Source organism: Polyodon spathula, chromosome 5 (genome assembly GCF_017654505.1).
Source record: "Polyodon spathula isolate WHYD16114869_AA chromosome 5, ASM1765450v1, whole genome shotgun sequence".
NCBI classification, from domain to species: Eukaryota; Metazoa; Chordata; class Actinopteri; order Acipenseriformes; family Polyodontidae; genus Polyodon; species Polyodon spathula.
The window spans coordinates 61,150,868-61,174,250 of NC_054538.1; the positions used below are offsets into that span (position 1 = coordinate 61,150,868).

At 37.1% G+C, this 23,383-nt stretch overlaps 1 protein-coding gene across 5 annotated transcripts; it reads right to left on the reverse strand.

Moving 5' to 3' along the window:
- Positions 1-452: 452 nt before the first annotated feature.
- On the reverse strand, positions 453-22,033 carry LOC121316123 (centrosomal protein of 68 kDa-like). Of its 5 annotated transcripts, none has more exons than XM_041250910.1 (7): positions 21,348-22,033; positions 20,078-20,155; positions 5,597-7,084; positions 5,047-5,169; positions 4,645-4,741; positions 3,135-3,295; positions 453-2,112 (listed from the first exon to the last, which is right to left on the reverse strand). In XM_041250910.1, the coding sequence occupies exons 3-7, from the start codon at positions 7,010-7,012 to the stop codon at positions 2,062-2,064; spliced, it is 1,848 nt and encodes a 615-aa protein (XP_041106844.1). In that variant the 5' UTR covers positions 7,013-7,084; positions 20,078-20,155; positions 21,348-22,033; the 3' UTR covers positions 453-2,061. The 5 variants fall into 5 exon arrangements, with proteins under 5 accessions (XP_041106844.1, XP_041106845.1, XP_041106842.1 ...); XM_041250911.1 differs by having other exon boundaries at positions 3,128-3,295; XM_041250908.1 differs by having other exon boundaries at positions 3,123-3,295.
- Between the last annotated feature and the right edge of the window lie 1,350 nt (positions 22,034-23,383).

The window sequence follows — 23,383 nt, forward strand, 5'->3', positions numbered from 1 at the left end:
TTGTAAGTGTTAATGGTTCTGCACTAAAAACAACCCATTTGGCATTGCATTGTATTCTTGTTTAAAGATTAAGTTACTTGACCCCAGGGGTGAAATTCTGCCGGTACTGTGTACCAGGACTTCTGTAGTCTGCTTTTCATCCAACACAGATGCATTCATCCACTCACACAGTCCACTAGCGCGGGGACCTGTGCGTTTATCACTTGACTTTAGCCCACTGTATAAAGCTTTCAGTGTTTTCAGTTTATGGTGAATTAGTTATGTTTTATCAGTTATTTAAGGATTATTTTGTATTTACAAATGTTTCATGTACTGATATTTATGCATTTTAAAACTATTTATTCATTGTCAGTCAAGTGGTATTTTTTTTTTTTTTTACACTCTGCTGCGCATTGGAGTACCTGCACTTTTTTTTGTTGAGAATTTCACTCCCACTTGACCTAACCCTAACCTAAAGCACCAGTCAAAACAAAACACCATTATTTTTTGTCTAGTGATTTTATTTATTTTAAAATACATTTAAGAGACATTGCAATACTGCAAGGGTAATGTATCTCACTTTTTGAATTTATTTTGTATGTGTATCATTACTGTTATACTCACTGCAATCAGCAAAGCTCCTTAAACTGGACATGAGGTTTCCTTTGTGAAATCAGAAATTGCTGGTACCATAGACAGCAGCAGTGAAGGCTAAATTACTGTAAGGGACTAGGGACTAGTATTTAAGCAGGTACCAATGCACTTTTGGAATGAAGATTTGCTGCATTCTCAAACGTGATGGATGTATAAATATTGTATTCCAAAGATGTTGTTGTGCGGCAAAATGCATCCTAGTTTACTTTAGTTATTGTCAAAAATTATTTTAGTTTTTCCATTTAAGATCCCCTTGATGTTAAAGCTGAATTTCTGTAAAAAAAAATACCACTGCATTGTTCAGATAATATTGTAAACCCCCATAAAAAAACTGCATTTCCAACCTTTCATCAGTTCACAATTACTACATTAAAAGTACTTTGCAGTATCAGTACAAAGTATGTCAAAGTAGGAGAAGAGAACAACTCAGAGTAGAAACAACACAAACACAAATGATTACAATCTTTAAGTTCACTGGAACAAGTCACAAGTAAGGCGACAAAACAGCAGAGATACACTGAAATCATTATTACTAATTCATTATTACTAATTATTACTAATTTATTAATGAAAAAAGATGCTGCTTGGTGAAAATCACTGAATACAGTGCTGACTGAAAGTTTTGTAATGCCATGCAACATGCACAATTATGTGAACACAAGTGTTTTATTGCAAAACCTGCACATTTGTGGTAGGATTTACTTAATGTTGCTTATTCATCAAGTTTGCAGAAGTACATTAGACTTAATGAGAATTTCGTTGAAAGTGATTTATTTTAGTAGCATTTCCTTAAACAGCTGAGCAGCTAAAAATCTTTACTCAATTTAAAATCAAGGGTCTGAATCTTTGTTCCTCTTTGGGTTTTTTTTTTTTTTCATTTTTCCAAATGTGTTTCACCAATACTAATCATTAAATCATAATGATGTGGCTTAGGGTTAGGCTGTTGGCTGTAGCAAGGCGTCTAATGCTGCTTGATCCACATTATCTCCCTGTTCTATTGCACATATTAATCAAACTTTCAGACAAAGGAGGATCTGCAGCAAATAGCCATGTGATAACAAAACTTCAAAACTCCTTATAAATACAGCGGTGACACAGTTTAAATCTAACCCTAGAGCAAGGCAATTTACTCATCAATGAATGCCTGAGCAGTCATTTATGAAAGATAAATTAAGTTATAAAACCCACATTATATTCCAAATAAAAATGTGGAACATTTCAAACATGATAATTGCATTCCTAAAAAATGGCATAATAATATACAATATTCAAATCATTATAGGCAATAGACTAACCTTAAAGCAGATTCTACACTAGTGTGTTATACATCTTATTGTACAGCACAACAGAAATATTAATGCCACAAAAAAATTCAAGGCTACATTTACATAACCAGTGAAATGTAGTGTTGATGGAGATAATGTGTCTTCATAGTTCTGGATCTTGTTCCACAAATCTACTTTCATTCAGCTGTTGACCCTTAATATATATATTATATAAAAAAAAAAAAAAAAAATAATTAGTATGTTTTGAGGAAGTGATATTTCATACCAGAACATCAAAGCAACAAGTGAATCCTTCATTGCTACACAGACACAACTGAAGAAAAAAAAATAAAGAAAACATTTTAGTTTCTGGTACTGACCTTGATGAAATTTCTTTCTCAAAAAGGAAACTCAAGCTATAGAAGCTTTAAGAAGACTTATTCTTGGTTGGATGAAAAGTTTCATTTTAATGGGCAATGGATTGGAATGCATAAAAAACTGCAGGGGAAATCTTATTAGAAATCAAAAATTGAGGATTTAGTCTTCACTGGTATGACAACCCAGTTAGTGCATTCAGGCTTATTTACGATTCATTTCAACAAGAAAACGTTCAGAAAGACTTATAGTCGAATGTAATTTGAGGTTTCTTTTAGCATTACTACTTATTCCACCATTGAGTGTTTTTTCGCATCAAGCGGTATTATTCAAAGCTGGTGAAAGCTGCTGGTTTGTACTATTAGGTGGACTCTTGATCTGTAACAGGTAAAGCTGGTCGCTTCATTAGCTTAGTATCATCATGACCAGAGCTGTTAGACATTCTTTCATGCCATGTTTTATTTGACTGTATCCATGTCACAACTTGATGGCTCTACAGTTTCCTTTTGGCACTGCTTCAGAATACCAGTGGCACAGCAATTCTGGACATCAGTTGTTAAATTGAAAAATGTAATTCACATTAACTGGAGTGTGATAATAACCAGTTATGTTCGGTGATTGTTCCAATTGAGTGCACTTACACTAGTAATACAAATTTTCCAACTCTAAATGACCAAGTGGAATCATTCAGTTAACCTACAGGGTCCAAAAATCGGATTTCCCCCTAGAAATAAATAAATAAATAAAATCTTTGTTTATTTAAAACTAAAAGTACAATGGTATTCTGTCCTCTTGATTTGTGCAATATGACTGTCGTCAAGTTAGGCTAAATCATTCTGAAATGGTTACCTTACTTTTTACCTCAACTGAATCCACAGTGGAATCACCACTTAGGTCAGACTTTGTCAGCACCTCATCTCGAATGATATCCATAGCGGTCAGTATCGACGAGTACAAGTGTTCTGCATGCTTGTCCAGGGCCTGCGACTGCTTTTCAACCAACCCCAGAGTTTCCTTTAAAACTAATCGCAAAGTAGTTTAGTCAGTTAGAATAACCACTATCAGTCAGGATTTAAGATGATGCAAATAGCATAAATGGTTTTAGTACTTTGTAGATGCTTTCCATATAAACTGTCAGGATAGATGACTGGATAAGTTCAGGTAATGAATTTGAATAATGTAAGGATTCTTTGTTACCAAGACTTACCCCTGTGTATTTTAAAATATATTGGGAACAATTAAACAGAACCATTTTGAGCAATGTAAACCATTAACTAACTACTGGGATTATATACAGTACTACCATTATAATGTGGTTGTCGGGGTCCATAATTAAGAGAATGTGTTATTTGTGTTTTGCCTTATAACGCATATTGTCACTTTTGTTTCTGAAATGATTTACGGTGCCCACAAGCCAAATTTATATTGTAGTGTAACGTGGAAAATGAAGGCAGGAGACGCACACAATCTGCACTCGAATCCATGGTTTATTGGGACGATTATTCCCGGCCTGTTAGCCTGGGCCACACCAAAAATAACAGTCTTGCACTGTCACAGCAGCACATTCACACAGCAGTGCATTAGCACAGCAGCTCATTCACACAGCAGTGCATCAGCACAGCAGCGCATTCACACAGCAGTGCGTTATCACAGGAGAGCATTCACACAGCAGCGCATTCACACAGCAGCGCATTAGCACAGCAGCGCATTCACACAGCAGTGCATTAGCACAGCAGCGCATTCACACAGCAGTGCATTAGCACAGCAGCACATTCACACAGCAGCTTATCTCAATCTTTAGCGCAGCATATTTTTTTTTCCTAGAGCAGCCCTGTTTGGAGTCAATCTTATCAAGCAAACCTCTTTGTTTTTCTTTGTTTTTTAGCCACCCACACAATGTAGATTCTGTTAAATGTACATCTTTTGAAACTGCTGCTTGAGTTTCATCTTTTCTTACTCTGTCATTTTAACAGAGAAAGATTTTCATTTTTTTGCTGTCTGCCGTGCTTCGTGCTGTATATCTGGAATGTTCACCTAACATTTGTGAGTCAAATTACATTAGGGAGAAATGGGAGCCACAATCTTCGCATGTTATAACCGATTCAGCACTATAACAAGTCATGTTATAACAGGGCAGCACTATACTAATTTCTGTTAACAAACCCCACTAGGATTAACCCCCTGATCCAGGCTATAATAGAAGAATACTTTGTGTGTGTGACCCTAGATTTTACATTGATTTAACTATCAAAGATTTATATGATATGCAGAGTAAAAATTAGGACAGATGAAATATGCCAGATAAAGGGGTGCTTCCTACACATAGCCTGAATCTTTTGGTCTCATCCCATTTCTTTTTTAATCGAGTTACCTGGGAAGGTGGAGCTCATGCAGCCAAGAAGAATTTCTCCTGTTTTTAAAACTGCTGTGGTAAGAGGCTGGTGTTCATCCACTTCCTTCTGGAACTTCTGCAAATTGATAGTAGAAGACATACAATATCGCTTTGTAAAGCATTTGTGTGGGACAGCATGAAGTCAACAATATATTAAAACAAAAAAAACACTGGATTTGGATAAGGATGTTGTATACCTTATATAAGGAAATGATATGCGTGTACTTTTTAAAATAACATTATCAATGTGAAACATTAAAACAGCTATGACTTTTGCTGCTCTTCTCAGCTCAGCTTGAAACTCGTTCCTCTACCTGCCAAAGATTTCATTTTCTTCAGGAAGAAGACTGACATTTCACTAGACTTATCCGATATATTTACCTTGTAAACATCAAGTGAGGTCTTGACACTATCGATGTCTGGTGCTGGAGGATTCCAGTTGTTCATTTGCTCAGCTACTTTGTATAGCCATTGAATTAGCTCCCCCAGTTTATAGCAAAATGTCTGTATAAGAGAAATGTGTCATTTACCTTTTACCAAATCCATTTGCACCCCTCATGACACTACGACAACTAGTAAATAAGTACATTAATAGCAAACATACCCTGCCAAATCTGTAAACTGTAAATACAAGTGCTTTCAGTATAAAGAAAAATATCAGGTTTTATATATGTGTGAAAGTATAATTTTGACATACTGTACATATGTATGTAAAGACAGATATCTTATTATAATTTGAATCTGTATGACAGAAGGATGTCCTAATCAAGTTTCATCACAATTGGATAAAAGGTTCTCTAGATAAATGTAAAACAATAGTGTCAGTGGGTGGCTCTACTATATCTCTGTTACCTGGAATTATGCATCGCTAGTGGGGGATAATTATGATACATCATGTGCAATACACTGAGGTTAAGGATAAGGCTAATACCTGAATGTGTTGCATAAGCGATTCCTTTGTTTCTCCACCGCTGGGATCAATTTGTGTCTTCTTTTCAAATTCAAAAAGAGATAATCCTCCAAGCTGCTCCATAAAATAAGAGACCGTCTTCAGCCTGCTTATTGTAAGTTCACCATCCGCACTTTGTAAATCATTCTCTAGGTCACAGTCTTCCTTGATGGTTTGCGTATCAAATAGGGCACCAGCATCTGCAATTCCCTTACCAGTCGTGGGCTCTGCTTGATTATACAGGGCCTTGGATGAAGCAGTATCCTTTTCCAGAACGGATTGTGTTTCACAACGCATATCCCCAGGCTTGCTTATCTGCACCGCTATGGTATTTAATTGTTGTGATAATACCTCCAACTCCTTTAGCCTTAGAGGCAGAGAAAGGTATTCTTCATCATTGTCCCATGCTTTGTGTGGTGGAAGGATCTGTGTAGTGGGGATAAAACAAGGCTTGGATGAAGCAGATGAAAAGACCCCATATTTACGGTGCCACATTCTCTGTTCAAATTTTTTGCTGTGCAATTCAAACCAGGTCGAACAATTGGAGTTTTCTAATGAAAGATCCACATGGTCAACTGAAGAATATGGGCTGATGGATTTTCTTGAAGAACCTACATGCTGCTGGTGTGCAAAACCCAATTTCAAATGACTGGGTTCCTTAAACTCTGGACCTGAGGGTAGTAAGCCTTTGCCTGAGAACGGGCTCTCAGTAGCTGAACTGTCCTTTATCAAAACCTCAGTGTTGCATTCAAGGCACACTGTTGACCCCAGAGTGTTGACAGTGGAGAAACAGAAGCTGTCATCAAGCTCTATACCAGAATCCTGCAGCAATGGATCAGAAACTATGGGATCCCCATCTGATCTGCCCCTGGAATGAGAATGACTTGCACTTAAGGGATAGGTGTAATCAAGCAAGACCCTGTATTCATCATCAGGATCCCATTGAGGAGACTTTCGGTTGGGAGATGGAGGTAAGGAGCTAGGTATTGCACATGCCCAGTAATCAGCCTGATAAGGACACTTTTCCCTGTTATGCTTGGAATCCAGCGGCTCATCTAGGTTATGATGCAAGAACCTACCAGAACGAGTGGCTGTATTAAGAGACTTCCAAACCTGAGATGTACTTTTTTTTGACAGTAGTGAATAAGGATTAGATGCTTCTACTGAAGACGGTCGGGGGGCAGACAGCCCTCTGGGACTCATCTTCACCACACTGCTGTATTCCCCAAGAGGTGGACTAGAGAAGCAACGTCTACTAGACCAAGGGATCCTGCTATCAAATTTTAAATCTGTTTGTTGGTATGAGGTATGCCCCTCTCTAAAGTACGATGCTGCATGTGAGGTTGCTGGTTCATACAAGCCTTGATGAGGTGAACCACAATCAGTATTGTCATTCATTTTCACGGACTTGGACTGATAGTCACAACTTGGAGTTGGTAATGTGTTACTTTTGTCCTCTACCTGTAAGTCCTTAAAAAAGAAAAAGAAAAAAGAAACATGTAGTTTGGTAAGGTCTATAACATTTTACAAATCTGACTTCCACTGACATTTTTTGGGTTGAGCTGGGTAATAACTATAGAAAATGCACCAATATGTTTTTTGTTAACTGTATACATATTCATACTGTATATTGCTATCCAAGAAAAAAATATTTGTAGGACCATGTTAAAAGAAGGAGTTTACCAAAAAAAAAAATACACACACACATACATATATATAATTAAATCGTTAAACATGATCAACCTATAGTTTAAGATTACATGACAAAAACAATTACAGTATATAAATAGCATTTATAGTTTTATTATTTTTAAAAAGTGGTTTTGTGTACCACAGGATACACCATCTTTAGTATCTGTCATGTCTTTTTTTTTTTTTTTAAACGCAAACTGGTCATCGTATTCCATGAGATACATCCCATTTAGTATCCATTCAACGGATCTAGCATCTGCTTCTCAGTTTGCCATTCATTCGGCCTGATTGAAAACTGTCATTGCTGCTTCAGGTCCATGTGAGAACAGCAGTGTTGCATTTTTAATAATTTGTATATATTCCTTCACTTGATTAAAGTGCAATAACTGTCAATTTCTAGTCAGTAGACAGAGTCATGTTGAATCCAATAATCATTATTTTGTTCACATCTATTTGAATAAAATTGATGAACTTGCATGACTATAACGCGGAATATGTTTTGTAGGGAATTTCAGCAGACTTTCCCTGGCAGGCTTCACAGTCATACAATGCTTACACCCCGGGGAATTACGCAATTACATGCTCAAATAAAACGTATAACCACGTATCAAATGCGCATAATATTACATAATATCGCTGTTAACAGCGAAGGATTGAGTAAAATGTCGGATCACACTGAGGATAAAGGGAACTTTGATCAATTTTGCCAGGAAATGCCATGACAAAGGTCCCACGTTGTAAATATATCAGTGACAGAGAGAGTAAAAGACGTTCTTTGCTTTGTACACTGTGAAGGTGGCACCCAATGAGATCCAGTACAGTGAGGAGGGGGGGGATTGCGGAGTTTTACATCTCCGCTTAGTGAAAAACTGTGAGATTTACATCACAATTGAAAATAAATAAGCCACAGATGCTTACATGCATTGGTAAAATACTGTACTGTAATGTCATTTTAATTCAAAAGCCGTTACACATATCACCGCACGGCAGTTAAACTAGGCACCCTCACGAGACGACCGCTTCTCAATTATACTGCAGTAAAATAGGATTCTGCAGCCTTGAGTAAACATAATTGTGATCCTATAACAAGTTGCTTACCCAAAATGACTTGTTTTGATGTATTGTCTTCAGTGATTGAGCACCATTGACATTTGTATATTGTATTTAAACTGCTGACACGCAGAGGCGCTTTTGCTAATTGTAACGTGACGTGGCCAAGGGCAGTGTAAATAATCAGGCTGGAGTCTTGATTTACAGTTTAAAACCAGTGTTGGTTTTATTTTTCTTACAGTGAGATGGGGAAACAACCGCTAATAAAACAAAACAAACAGAATAAATCTAGCCCTCAGTTAGACTTGGAGCACTAACTAAACAATATTTTTTGTGGTCCCTGTCTTACATCAGGACAGATTTAAGTCATTTACCAACTAAACAAATACAAATCAAATATACTGTGACTACTTTACTTATTTGCACAGTTAGTACCAGAACAAACATATCTCTTATTTGCTCTTTCTTTCTCTCTTTCTTTCTCTTTTACTTCTGCTTCCACAATACACGCTTCCACTTCCTTACTCCTCCCATCACAAAGCTATCGACTAAGCCCTTTTTTAATCTATGTGAATTAACTTTAACAAGCAGTTAAACAATTGACAACTATGGATTTTCCGGAGGCATGCATACATACGGGAACTCATGACATCTAGTGGTCAACCCACTACACTGCAGGGAACAAAGCTCTTCCCATTCTCAAACTAACTCAGACTCTGCATGACTTCACCACAATAATCATATTGGTCCACTTTTAAGAACCAACCGCTTATAAGAATCAAATCTTCCGGGATGGATGTGATTCTTGTAAATGGAGTGCACTGTACTACTACTACTACTACTAATACTAATAATAATAATAATAATAATAATAATAATAATAATAATAATAATAATTCACTTTCACAGGTAGATTCACTTTCACAGGCATGTTCAGCAGCAAAATAATTTGCAGAAACCAATGAAATAAACAGCACTAGATAATTAATTGTTTCAGCTTATAGGCACTACGACCAATCTGTTCTCCTGTCAAACTAATGGTACGAGCATAAACACAAATCTTAATTAAATCAAATCTTTCATTGACTTGAAATTTGCAGTGGGTGTCATCAGCATGCCTGTAGTTGATTACTGGGCCCTAAGCACCAGGCATCCAAAAGTTGCAGATGCAATGCCTATGAAGCTTTTCAAACTTTTGGCATGAATTATAGATTTTCAAAACAACAGTACATCGGAATCTAGCCAAGATCGCCTTGTGAAAATTCAACCCTTTCTAAACCATATATAAGATTGTTTTTTTGGGGGGGTTGTGCACAGAAGTTGGTCTTTCATAGGCTCTTTTCATGAATTTGTTTCAGAAAAAAAAACTAAAGATTTCTTATTTAAAGATCTTTTTTCAAAAATATTACATGTACACAATTTGGAAATGGAACACATTTTAGGGGAATGTACACTGGAGGACACAATTACCAGTAATAATATTCTTAAAAAAAACTGAAATATATTCTTTGTGATCTAGATGTACAATAAACAGGGTCATAGCCATCCATGAAAAATCAGAGGCACTTGCCCATGCACTTGCCCCCACCCCCCCCCCCCCCCCTAAACTTTTTCTAACTGAAGAAAAAATAAATTTGATTATTATATGTTGTTTATTTAAATTTTTGAGACATTCAAATTCAATTGAAAAAAGAACATAAGAAATGTAGTAATGGCAGAATATGTGTTGTAGACACTGTACTTACCTTTAAATCCTAATCTATCAAACTTGGATTTTGACAGTGATGTCATTATCCAAATACAGAGAAGAGTGCTTGCATACATAAAGTTTCAGCAATAAAATGATGATCATTTTAACTTGGTTGCTTGGAGGTTGTAGCTACAACACTAACTCTTTCATAAAACAAAGACTTCACCCTTGCTAAACTTGTCAAATAAAATGAATAATAATTGTGGTGGTTAATTATGTGTTTGCATTATAAGAGCTATAACGTCGGGGGGGGGGGGGGGCATCATAATATGAATAATATGAAAGTAACAGAATTGGAATATACGGGGGGGAACCATTCTCTGTGTCTCTTGGTTTCTGGACACAAACTCCTCCACTGACAAAGAATGCTTATAGAAAGAGTTGTAAACTAACTGCTGGAGAAGTGTTTTATCTTTACCTAACACTGAATGAATCATTAGTATCTTGCAGATGGCAACTTCCAGACAGTTTTAAGTATGCGTTGATACTCAAAACAGTGACCAGACCATCTCACAAATCTGTCCAACAGCGGGCGGAAAAGCGGACCCATTGAGAACAATGGGCTGTCTCTGAACGAGAACGACCAATGAGAAATACCCCACGTGGACTCGGGCACAGCCCAAAATAACCAATCACAGGGTTGAAGAGAGAATCACAAAAACCAGCTGCGCGACTTTCAAAGAGAGTGCTCTGGACAAACAAAAGGTTCTCGAAATTTCACGCGTGCTGCCCAAGTGTGCTCTCCACAAAGGAGGTGTGCTCGAGGAGTGTCCACCCTCTGGAAGTGGCTTGGAGCTCTGAGGAATGAAATGGAAGCTAAACTGCTCTGAAGAACGTTGCAGAATCACGAGAGCATAAGTGCTCAATTCACGGAAGGCAAGGAAGAACCAATGTTCTGAAGAATGGCTAAAATCTGATTTTAAGAGAGCCGTAGCTGTTTGGCCTACAAGAGACTGAAACAGTAAACTGAAGCAAAGCCATACAGAAGAATTGCCATAAGAACACTTCTACAAACTATATAACTTTCAGTTGCAACGTATTAGCTGAACTGAGTTACGTCTGATCAACGGAACTGCTCCCAGTTGGAGAACTGTCGACAACAACAATTAATTAACAATGCAAGACAAGATCTCCATTTGAAAATAACTATTTGTTTATTGCGAGCCTATGCAACACAATGCATAGAGCAAAGTGTCGTTCTGATTGGAACTTCAGTTCCAGAGAGCTGCAGTGTTCGTCAACACAGATCGACTTCTTTATATGGAAATCGATAAGTATTCAACATGTCTAATATTAAATACTTTGACTCAAGAAAGTAACTGAAGCAAATGCTATCAAGTTAAGTGGATTATTATTAACATATTAGTTTGGTACATCACGTCTAAACTAAATTAACACGGTAAAACTAATTTGCTAAATGAGGTACTGGAATGTTGGATTCCGCTGTGAATGAGAAGTTGAATTAATTCTCGTGCATATTGACATGATCAATAACAACAACAAGAAACGGGTATTGAAAATACTAATGCAAAGTAGACACTTTGTGTGATAAGACATATTCAATATTAGTATATTAACAATGCATGCTAATGATGTCATAGTCGTTGTAATCGTTTGACTATGGAGTCAATGAACTATAACTATGTATGCATATCTCTAACCAATAGCCTTTCCTTTCTGTAATATTAGATTCGTTGTGCACCACTTTTATTCTTAAATAAATGATTGTTTTATATTTCTGACACATTGTGTGGATGTCAATTGTTGTTAAGGGAATCCGAGTCCTACATGAGATAACCAAACTATTATGGTATGTCTCAGTTATTAACAATTGGATGTTCTTAAACAGAACGCCTACAGACTAATTTATATATAAATAAATTGTACACCTAATTCACTACAGAACGCTACTTAAAATATGGAGCAATTCATTTGATTCTGCCGCCTTCATTCTGCACGTTATTCGCTGGAGTAGAAAGAAATTTTAGTTAATCGGCTTGTTTCACTTTTAATAAAAACAGGAGCCTGCATAAAACATATTTAAAAGCAGGTACATTTGTCAGAAAAAAAAAACTCAGAAACTCTAGATATATTTTAAATAGCGAGATTACACTGAAATACAGACAGTAGCCTACTAAACGCATCAATCACTACAGACAGTAAAGAACAGCACAGAGTCAATAGCTTAGATATCAGCAGTACTTGGAAATTAGTGTATGCACACAGCGAGGGATGAAATGCAAGGGCTTAAATATATAATTATTACTATGATTTTAATGCCCATACCTCGCAGCTGGCTACGGCCTTGATAAATACCATTGAAATTGAATTTCCTAATGCATAACGGATGTGTGACCTTTTAAGGATTAATCTATTTGGATTAGTCTACTTAAAAAAAATAAATAAAAAAATCAAAGACAAATTTTTTTAACTCCAAGCCATTTTCTAACTTTTTTTTTTAATGTTGGTAATACATTTGAGAATATATCTTTCTCTCACCGTTTCTGACTGACTCTGAAACAACTCTCTCCATACATGGGAAGATGGCTTCTTGTGGACAGTGGAAATGTCGTACAGTGGCTTTCTCATTGCATTCTTGGCTTTCCCTAAAGAGAATCTGGAAGACGATTTGATTGTAACCGTCTTCCTCTAACTGCGACTGAGTGACTCTCCAGCACTCGTTACTGAATATGACTCAGGCTCTTGTGCTGAATGTGCCTCTCTGGATCTGTGTGCAGGAGACTTTGATTCATCAATGGTCATGAGCTCATGCACACCATGAACAAGCTCAGGAATATCCTTCTCCTGTTCAAAGTAGTTCCAGGTCTTTGTTTCCATCTCTGATGGCAGATCAGAAAATGTTCTTTCGACTTCCAAAGCCATGGATCCACAGTGCTCAGTGTCAGCGATTACTAAAAAGACCAAAAGGATGTGTTCGTTTAAATGAATTGTCTTGAGGAAATATGAGATAACACTCTTCCCCTATAAAAGACTGAGCATCAAGGTGGATCCCTTTCAAGTACGAAATGTAACCATTGCCGAATGGGATATATCTCTTATAGCCCAAATTACGTGAGCACTTCTATCAAAGCTGCTCCTTTAAGAGCCCCGTATGCGTCAGACATCTTCTCCGCCCCCAGGAGATAAATAAGAGTGACGCATAAGGCTCTGTGCCATTTTTCTTTCAGCCTCGTCAGACCTGGTCAGTACCAGTCGGTGCCAGAACTGGTATCAGTGATCTGGTCGGTACCATTCACCTTTATTGGTACCAAGGTTGGTAACAGTCATCTGGTTCATACCAGAATCGGTTTGGTCGGTTTGACACCAAAACCATTACCAGTGCTCCATTTTTGTGTATAGTTTTCAGCACCAGTCAGCTGTCTATTCTTGTGTGTATACACTACACAGCTGAACTGTTTTTTTCAACCTTGCACCATGCCTGGGTTTAACCTTTGTGTTGGTTGGAAGAGAAACACTCCAGCAGAGGATAAGAATCCACTGCCTGGGAAGGGAACATGCAGAGGGAGCAGTTAAAGACTTTTGCTAATTCTGCTAAGAGGACACTGGAAAGCAGACTGGCCCGCTGTTCCAGAGACTGCTCTGCATCTCTGGCACGCAGCATGACTCACACCATTCGTCCCCTGCAGTGTGGTCAACAGTCCCCACTCTGGGTGTAACAGGGAGGATGTGATCCTAAGGGTAGGAGCAGGACTAACAGCGTGCTCTTCTAAATCCTCTTCTTCATCCTCTGGCTCAGACAGCTCCCCCTCTCCTCTGCCATAGCAGGCACTCTGGCAATACTGGCTGGGCTGCGGGGGAAATGGAAAAGCTTTTTCAAGCTATGAACCAGCAGCAGTCCCTTTTGACAGAGCTGCTGCGAACCTCCCCTCCGCCCGTTGTCTCAGTCCCCAGGGTTCAGGCACCATTGCCTAACCCACAACCAGTGCAGGTCTGGCGACTGCCTATGCTGTCTCAAGATCTTTCTATTTCAGGGGACCAGGGTTTGCATGAGAAAATTACCAATGTACAAAGGAATACATCACCACGTCTCAAGAAATGCAAATATAATAACCAAAAAGATCTGTTTTTTTGTAGGTTAAATAATAATTGAAAGTAAAATAACATGTTTTTGAGAAAATTTTACATATCTTATTAAAATTAGTCATCTTAGGTGTTTTCCACCACTCAGCATTGTAAGCCAAGACAGCGAAACAAACAGAACTGCAGATATAAGGGTGGATCCAAACTGGACATGCTAAATAAATACATCAGTGAGGTATACCTGCTGCCACACAACACAGAATGTGAAAACAATGCCCTAACAAAATATTCAATATTCGATAATAAGCTATCAACACAGCTCTGAATTCATCAGAAGTGAAGAACTGCAACCAGCAAAAACAGCATTACAATAGGTATTGTAGGTACAGTAGTATGAACGGTCAGCACCAGGATTTGGGGACCAGAAATGTAATTCAGTACAGTAGATTTTTACAAAGGATCTACGCTCAAAAATGGAAATGTAGTTGCATCTACATCTGAAACAACTGTTCTCTGAGAACCAACTTCTCTGTGCCAGGCAACAGTTTCCATAGTAACCACATCCAAACTAATCTTATACCAGAAAATAAGCATCACTGAAAAAATCAAGCATGTCTGAAAAAAAGCATATCATTATATATATATATATATATATATATATATATATATATAATATATATATATATATATATATATAAAGTATTATAATATATATATTATAAAGTTGGTTTTGGGTAATTTCACCAAAATAATCTGACAGTGTATGAAGAAATGGGGAAATAAGTGCTTAGACATCATCCTTTTTTTTAAATCCCTATAACCTTTCCAGCCTATGTTATAAAGGGCAAATCATTACAATATGGCAGGAAGAAGAAATCTGAAGTTTCTTGACATGAGATGGTGGAAATCACAGATCACAAGAATAGGGATACTACTACACAAACCACCAAAATAAATAAAATCCAATGTTTGAAGATGAACCCAAATTGATGTACGTCACCTGGGCAAGGGTTTGTTATTATCTTTCTCAAACCACGCACCACCGTCACAAACCACGCACCATCGTTACAAACCACGCACCATCGTCACAAACCACGCACCACAGTCACAAACCACGCACCACCGTCACAAACCACGCACCACCGTCACAAACCACGCACCATCGTCACAAACCACGCACCACCAGTCACAAACCACGCACCACAGTCGTCACAAACCACGCACCACCGTCACAAACCACGCACCACCGTCACAAACCACGCACCACCGTCACAAACCACGCACCACCGTCACAAACCACGCACCACCGTCACAAACCACGCACCACAGTCACAAACCACGCACCACCGTCACAAACCACGCACCACAGTCACAAACCACGCACCACAGTCACAAACCACGCACCACCGTCACAAACCACGCACCACAGTCACAAACCACGCACCACAGTCACAAACCACGCACCACCGTCACAAACCACGCACCACGCACCACCGTCACAAACCACGCACCACCGTCACAAACCACGCACCACCGTCACAAACCACGCACCACCGTCTTAACGCCACTGGTTGAGCTGAAAGGAAGAAATAATTAGTGAATGCTAACAATTGTAAAGCCAGATTACTTTGTGCTCAAGGAAAACGGAAGCATGTGTTCTGGATTAATGAGACTTTAACTTCCAGGCACCCAACAGGAAGGTTTATGTGTAGAGGAAGCCGGGAGAAGAGATTTCCCCTTAGATATCTTACAGAAATTCACTTAAACCAGAAGCAGAATTAAAATAAAACGGTTCCATTTGTGCCATAGTCATTCAAGAAATGTTTGACTATATCATTGTAACAGCATTGTTAGTTGGAATAGTAAGCATTTCATTAACACCAAATTACTTTGTCTTGAAAAAATTATACTATATTGTAAAGATGGTTATCACTGCATTTCAAAATCAGTCCACACCAACATTCTGTAATATCAACCTAATAAGGCAGAATTCACTATACAAAACAAAGAAAATAATATTAAAATGCTCTGTACACTTAAATAAGTAATGCACAAAAATAATTGATCTCGCCAGTAGCTCACCCACACATTACATATAAAAATACTTTTTGTACTTCCACAGCTGTAGTTTGCTTTCTTTTGGAATATGTGCTAACTTGGAATTAATAATTGTTCTGATGAATTAAGAATTTATTTTGGTATCTGTACTGCTGAAAAATACAATGGCATTCTTATAATGTACCAATGTAGATCTGTAGGTCCACAAATTTCACTCTATAAATATATTAATCAGAGCAAGCTTAGGCTTGCCCATGTTTAAAGTGCTCCTTCGAAGAATGTTCTGATTTGACTCCCACAATGTGCTTTACACAATCAACAAGCCCCTACTAAACTGTAAATCAATCACTGCAGGAGTACAGAGCTAGAGAATGTTAACAAGCTGTTCTGTGCTTGAAATTTAACTGAGTTCTTATTGAGTACAGCAAGTAAAGGCACAGCCTATTATAAATTTCAGTGAAAGTACACCTTGAGTTAGCAAGGCATCAAGGTAACTAAGTGGACTAAAAGTGAAGTTTCATGTGTCAAAGTATAAAACACCTTCAGAGAAAAAGAACCTGTTAACATTACAATCATAGTCTGTCAACTGGGGTTTGTGATGTCTTTCAAGTCGGTGGCATTACATTTCTCCTTTCAACCACTTTTAATACTTACTTGAGTTGCAAAGGGGGCAGAAGTTGCATGCCCCTATTGATCAATTCTAAGAACTTCACTTTGGAAATTCAGTTTTTAGAAGTGGTTGAAAATTGACATTTTGCTGAAACAGTTAGTAAGCATGGTAAATAATAATCTAAGCAGTAGCAACAATAGAGAGCTATAGAAAACTTACATAACAGGATATTAAACCAGCAAGATATTTAAATTTCCAGAACTATAGATAGTATAAATTATCAATTTTTAATAGTTTTGTATGAAATTTGGTTTTAAAATAATATTTATTTGGCCATTTCTTGATCACAGCAAATGCATAAATGTCACTTTAGTCCTGGGTCCTTCTGAACATCCAATGTCAGTGAAGACATTAGAAATGTCACACAATTTATGTCACATACTGTGTTTAAGGCATTGTGCTTTAAGTTCAATGGTGAATATTTGATGAAACTAAAACATCCACTGGTCCTGTATCCGTGGTAAGTTGATAGTCAAACATTTTAAAATAAACCGCTGTGGAATTGTGTGGTATAGTGGTAATGCACTATTTAACACGTTTCTGTTCTCATACCTTCAAAACTCCCGGTGTGGATCAGCTATTGGCAACTTGCACTGGGATGCCACGAATCCAGGATAAAACAGCATTCCAAAATGAATGCTTATGGGGCTGAAGGTTTAGCAATTTATTGACATTGGGGTTTGCACTAACCCAACATTGAACACCCAATGCATGAATGCCAGTGATTTAACAGGAGCCTTTTTTGTAATCGAATCTACTGTAATTTACAACGAGTCCATGCATCAACAATCAGTACACACATTTTGTAAATTTAACTATATTGCATAAAACAGGTTTTAAAAATCCAACAAAGAAGATTTGAGAATTTGAGACACACCACAATTTTAGCAGTTGAATCAGTAGTTAAAATGTTTCTTTGTTATAGGAATGTAAACGGGGAAACTGGTTTTTCCAACAAAAAAAAAGTTACTATGTGGGCTTTATTGTTTCGTAAAAATACATGGAAACAAACAGGGTAAGCAATAAAACCAGTAACGACATCTGTGAAAAAGGCATTCGTGTTACTGCACATAAACCCTAACTCAACTTCAGGCAAAACAGTTAAGCAAACAGCAAAGTTTGCAGTACTGTATCTGCACTTCTGACACCTAGCAACTGTTCTCATTCCTTCTAAACGATTGCAACACAGATATTAGAGGCAATTTGATCCTACCATCCGTTCAGCGATTTATGTTCTCCCCACTTTGTTTCTTTGTTTGTTCTGTAAATAGTCTCTAAATATTCTCTAATTATATATCATTCAGCACAGAAGGCAAACTAATTGCTTCAGGAAAATAAGATTACCTTAGGAACAGTTCAGAAATATCCAAGTTTGCACTTCAGTAAATCGGAATGGTCATGAGATACGCATGAGAATACTCATGAGCCTGTAGATGTAGACTATTTTATTGACTAATAAGCCCAATGGACTATCAAGTTTACCAGATTAATTCCTTCATATTTGTTTTTCTGGGTTGTGTAAACATACAATGTCTACAACTTGATATCCTGAGTGTTTGTTTATTCAAAGAAACCATCATCATGTATGAGCGCTTGAGTTTTTATGCTGTACATAGGGCATTTAAATTTCAGCTCAATTTTAATTGGGCACTGCTTTGTTCTTTTCTCCTAAAACATTTGCATTCAAATAGTTTTCATACAATGCTAATTCCTAGACCTGTTACAGTTACATGCACATTCATATGTCAATTAGATAAGGTATGCATTCTGCCACTAGTAGAGTTTGAAATTATACTCTAAACAATGATAAAGACCTCTTTTTTTTTTACATGCCTTTCCGGTTGGTGGAAGCAAAACTCTTATGATGCATGCCATTCAGCTTCATACACACTCTCTACCAATACATTAGCAGCAAACCAGGTGACATGCAACCTTACAAATTTGAAATTGTTTTTGATATTCAGGTGTTAATTTCAGCATAATTTCTAAGTTCTACATTACTGTATGAGCATTGACTGTTTTAGGGTCTCTGTGACTGTTTTACAAATGCCACGTATCTTTCCTGGTTTATTATGTCCCACTAAAAAGCAAGAAGGGAAAAATATAATTGTTGAAGAAGCAGATCAATCTGGAAATGTTGGGATAATTTAACTCCAAAGCTCTATGCATATTGCAAGTTTCTTCAGTAAGGGCAAAGCCACACCTTCTTACACTGTCAGGTACAATATGTTTAACAAAATCTGCTTTATATGTGAATACCTTTTTTCAACAATACAGTCACTAGTCTCAATCTGTAACTGCAGTGCTGTAGCAGCTGGAGGGATGCACGCATCTTTGTTTAAAATACTGTTCTAACAAGCATACAGGCCTGTTTTTGTTTCTGTTCTTACCTCCTTATTGTTGTTATCATGACACAAGACACTTCTTTAAAAAAATGTTTTGCAAGTATTTTAAACTAAATTACTGCCCTCTAATCCAAGAGGAGGCTTACTTTGGAATATTAGCACTACAGTATCAAAGTGGTGCATTAGGCCTTGAGATACTGTATTTGAATGCAGATATCTCCAAGAAATCTACACATCGAATGCCTGCAGCCCTTTTTTGAAAGAACAAACTCCAAGACTGCTTTCTTAAATAAACTCTGGGGAAGGAGAAGGAATTCCAAGCACAGGTTGATCTTAAACATGGGCTAACAAATCCACTACTGAAACTCAACTTTCAGAGTTTTTTCAACTTCTAACTTTAGATGCTGTATATTCATGCTGTATATGCTGTATTATTAATCTGCTTTAGTTTTAATTGGCTGTTCTCTTGAAGTCACAAGTTTGCAAGTGTGTGCATGTACCAGTGACATTAACCCTGACTGAAGCTATTAGGATTTCTGTACCTTAGTCTCATCCAAATAAATGTATGAATTTCATAATGCACTTTGTATGTATGTTTCTTGAGCTAGCTGGACTGGTGAGGGTTTTTACATGCTGTTGGAACTGCCTCACCTGGCTTCTAAGCCTATTTTCATTTTTTAACATTGTATCAACAGACACTTCTGTGATATCTAAAATATTATCAGCTAAGACACGGGATATTAGGCTAGACAGCAAATATGCTAATAGGAATAGTACAGAAACTTGTGGTAAATCAGACACAAACTTGGATAAACACAAAAGTTACAGTTAAACAAGTTGCCAGATCTTGGACCTACCTGCTCCCATGGTATGAGAAAGCAGTTTACTGAAAGATGAAAGAGGCTCTTAATTTCAGATCTGTTCTCTCCCACTGGCTGTGAAAATAACAGCAAGTAGAGCTTACTACCTTCTATATACTGACCCAGACTCCAGCTCCCATTCCTGCAATTCAGAATCAGAGTATCTGAACTGTATCAAGCTCCATGGCAACAGAAAATCTCTAGGTTTAAATAACAAATGACCTAAAGCCTTATATTTTATATTGAGCACACCCAATGTTATTATTTTTGGTCAGGTAAATGGAAATGTTGACCACGTTACATTTGCACCACCGATGTCATAATTCAAACAATTATTTTCCCATTATTTTTCTTTCCATTTATTAGGTTTTATAAAGGGTAGCCATGTTATCCTTATAAAAGTTTACAGATTTGCACGGTAATTTTGTTGGTTTTCCATTGTTATACTATGCATGTACTGTACTACAGTTTACCATGTTTTTAAATATGCTTTACTATACCTCTATGGGCTTTACAATGTTTACCATGGTCACGATGCGTTATTCACATTTCACTATACCTTCGTACACTTTGCCATGATTTGACTATATTTATAAGCGTAAGCTATACTTGCCTGTTTTTTTTTATTTTATTTATTTATTTATTTATTTATTTATTACCACACTTTGAAAGGGTACTATTCTGACGTTAATTTTACAAGGTTCCCTATGCGATGAAGAGTTTTACGTCAGCAACAGCATATAAAATGTATATATATACGTAATATAAAGCAGTATATCGTATGATTATATATAATATATATATTATATATATAAACTTAGAGTACGAAGATTTTGCGTCTAAAGTGATGGGGTAGATTTGCGTTAAAATAGAAACACTGTCCAACCCTGGGCAACATCAAAGTAGATAATTACAAGACATAACAGCATAATACAAAACAAACACCCACCACCATATCCTACACACAGATAAGAAGAGAAGATTTAAAACAAAAGATCTATCACTTCACTGAAAAAAAAAGTATTTAAAATAAACTACAAATTAGCACACTGTTCTGGTAGAAACCAAATGCACTAAAACTGACAGTGTTTAAAATAATAATTGTTTTAGGATTTAAAATGCACATGCTGTTTAAAGGAAATCTCATCTGGTGTGTTGCTACTTTTCTTGTTTTGTTATTATCGCTTCAAGTTCTTAATAACGTTTAATTTTGTTTTCATCCTGCCCTCTTTATTCTTTGATAAATGGTTTACTGTCTTGTACTTACAGTTTTTAATCAGCAACTGCGATTACTTTAGTTGTTCATGGTGTTTTACTGTAACAGCTTTCTCTTCAAGGCGTGCATTTGCCTCGCAATTTGTTAAAATGTTACAAAACAGCACCCTGACAGCCATTCCTAGGAAATTGTTCACAAACTACAAAGGCGGAGCGAGGGAAGCAGCTGCTAGCCAATAAACGCAAGTGTTTCCCTCCCGAGACGCTTTTCTGTCTCTAGGAGATGAAGATTTGTAGAATGCAGGACGGAGTCCACGTGATATTAAGAATGTTTGCCCGGAATATACCTATACGGGTATCAAAGGAGAACGAGTGGCTTTACAATAATACAAATGTGCATGTCTTAGAAAGAGTGTAAAAATAATTAACAGAATATACATATGTTCAGATTTTTACCCAGATTTTTCATGTCGGTAGTCAGTGGTCTATCCCTACAGAAAGTAGCTTTGCCGCACTGGAGCACACAATACCTGCAGGGACTTCCTATTTGGAAGCAAGTATGCTACAAATTTCCACTGGGACATAACAATTTGAACGCTTGTATAAAACTAGAAATTACTCATAACCGTAATTGAACTACTCCTCTTATATCTGTGGCATTCTGGCTCTGGGCTGTATGATGGTTTAAAATTATATTAAAACAATATTACTTAAATCCAGATTATTGTACTGTAATACCTGGTATGTAGGACCAGTCAGTTTGGCCAGTGGTGACACATCTGTCCCAGTCCTAGTTCTTAATGCACTTTATTTTTACTGTATTATTTATTTCTTTATTTAAATTGTTTATTGTTCTCAAAAGCAGTTGACAAACAAACTGACAGCATAGAAGAAACGTCTATCTGAGTACATTTACTATCTGAACTTCCAACCGAATGAACTCATGTCACAGGAAAAAAAGTTACCCTACTTATTAGGGCTGGTGTGTGAAACATTACAATCCATTCATATATAATTGAATAAGTTACAAACTAAGGATTTCAAATTATTATTTAGCAGACAGTTTGATCCAATGCAACTTACAGAGACTTATGGTTTAACTATGTATCACAGCTCCTGCTGCAGTCACTTACAATAGAACCTTGGTTTTACATCTCATCTGAAGAATAGAGTACAAGGGCCTTAAGTGAAAAGCTCAGGGTCAAATGCTGTGAGTCAGTAACTGAGGTGGGCTTGAACCTAGAACCTCCACATAGCAAACCCCTTTCTTTAACCACTGGACCACCAAGCACCACATACAGTTATCATTGCTTCTATCTATCATTAATACAGCACAGTCCTTCCACTATGGTAATGTGTTGCTGTACCATTTAAAAAGGGTGTACTAAAAGCTCCATAAACATTAGTAAACAGTTCAGTGTACAGATAACATTTCTTGAAAAATTGCACCACCTACTGGATCAAAATAATAAAGAGCTGATAGAAGCTGCATGATCTTTCATCTTTGTTAGTGGTTGTACATACAATTCATACACTGTATTATAACATGCATTCAACAAAGCATAAATACAAGCTAGGAAGTTTCTCTGTAGACACCTCCATATTTGAAGCTTAATAAGGGCCAGCCTACTTATTAAAGATTTAATAACACGTTTTAAAATATTTTTCTTAGCTGACCACTTTCTTGATAGTCCCTATAATGTTTTTGTAGACATTTAGTTTTACAGACTTTATTCAGTTTGACTTTGGTAAGGCCCATCTGTCCGGCCACATTGTAGGTGCACTCCCTCTGCAACTACTGTACTCCTGTAACTTAAACCTCCCTGTCCTGCACATTGGGAGGGTGAGGTGGTTTCCTAATAACTGTCTACAGGTAGTTCATCTACAAAGCTGTGGGAGGATTGGGCATTATCCAATTTAAAGTGCAAAAAGTCTGGAAGACTAAATGCAGATGATAAGGGACTCAAAAGAAATTTCAAATGCCGTACCACATCAATAAAAGGGTTTACCACGTATTATAAATGTTTATATCCCCAGCAACTATGAACACAGAAGCCTTCTGTGTTTAATACCAAATTATTCTGTATA

Bases quoted from the DNA above. Each gene is read 5' to 3' on its own strand.
- LOC121316123 (XM_041250909.1), bottom strand. From the start codon at position 7,012: ATGAATGACAATACTGATTGTGGTTCACCTCATCAAGGCTTGTATGAA. The intron at 4,742-5,046 runs GTAAATATATCG...ATCAATTTGCAG, and splicing joins CCTCACTTGATGTTTACAAG to AAGTTCCAGAAGGAAGTGGA. The intron at 3,296-4,644 runs GTAACTCGATTA...CTTTGCGATTAG, and splicing joins CATGAGCTCCACCTTCCCAG to TTTTAAAGGAAACTCTGGGG.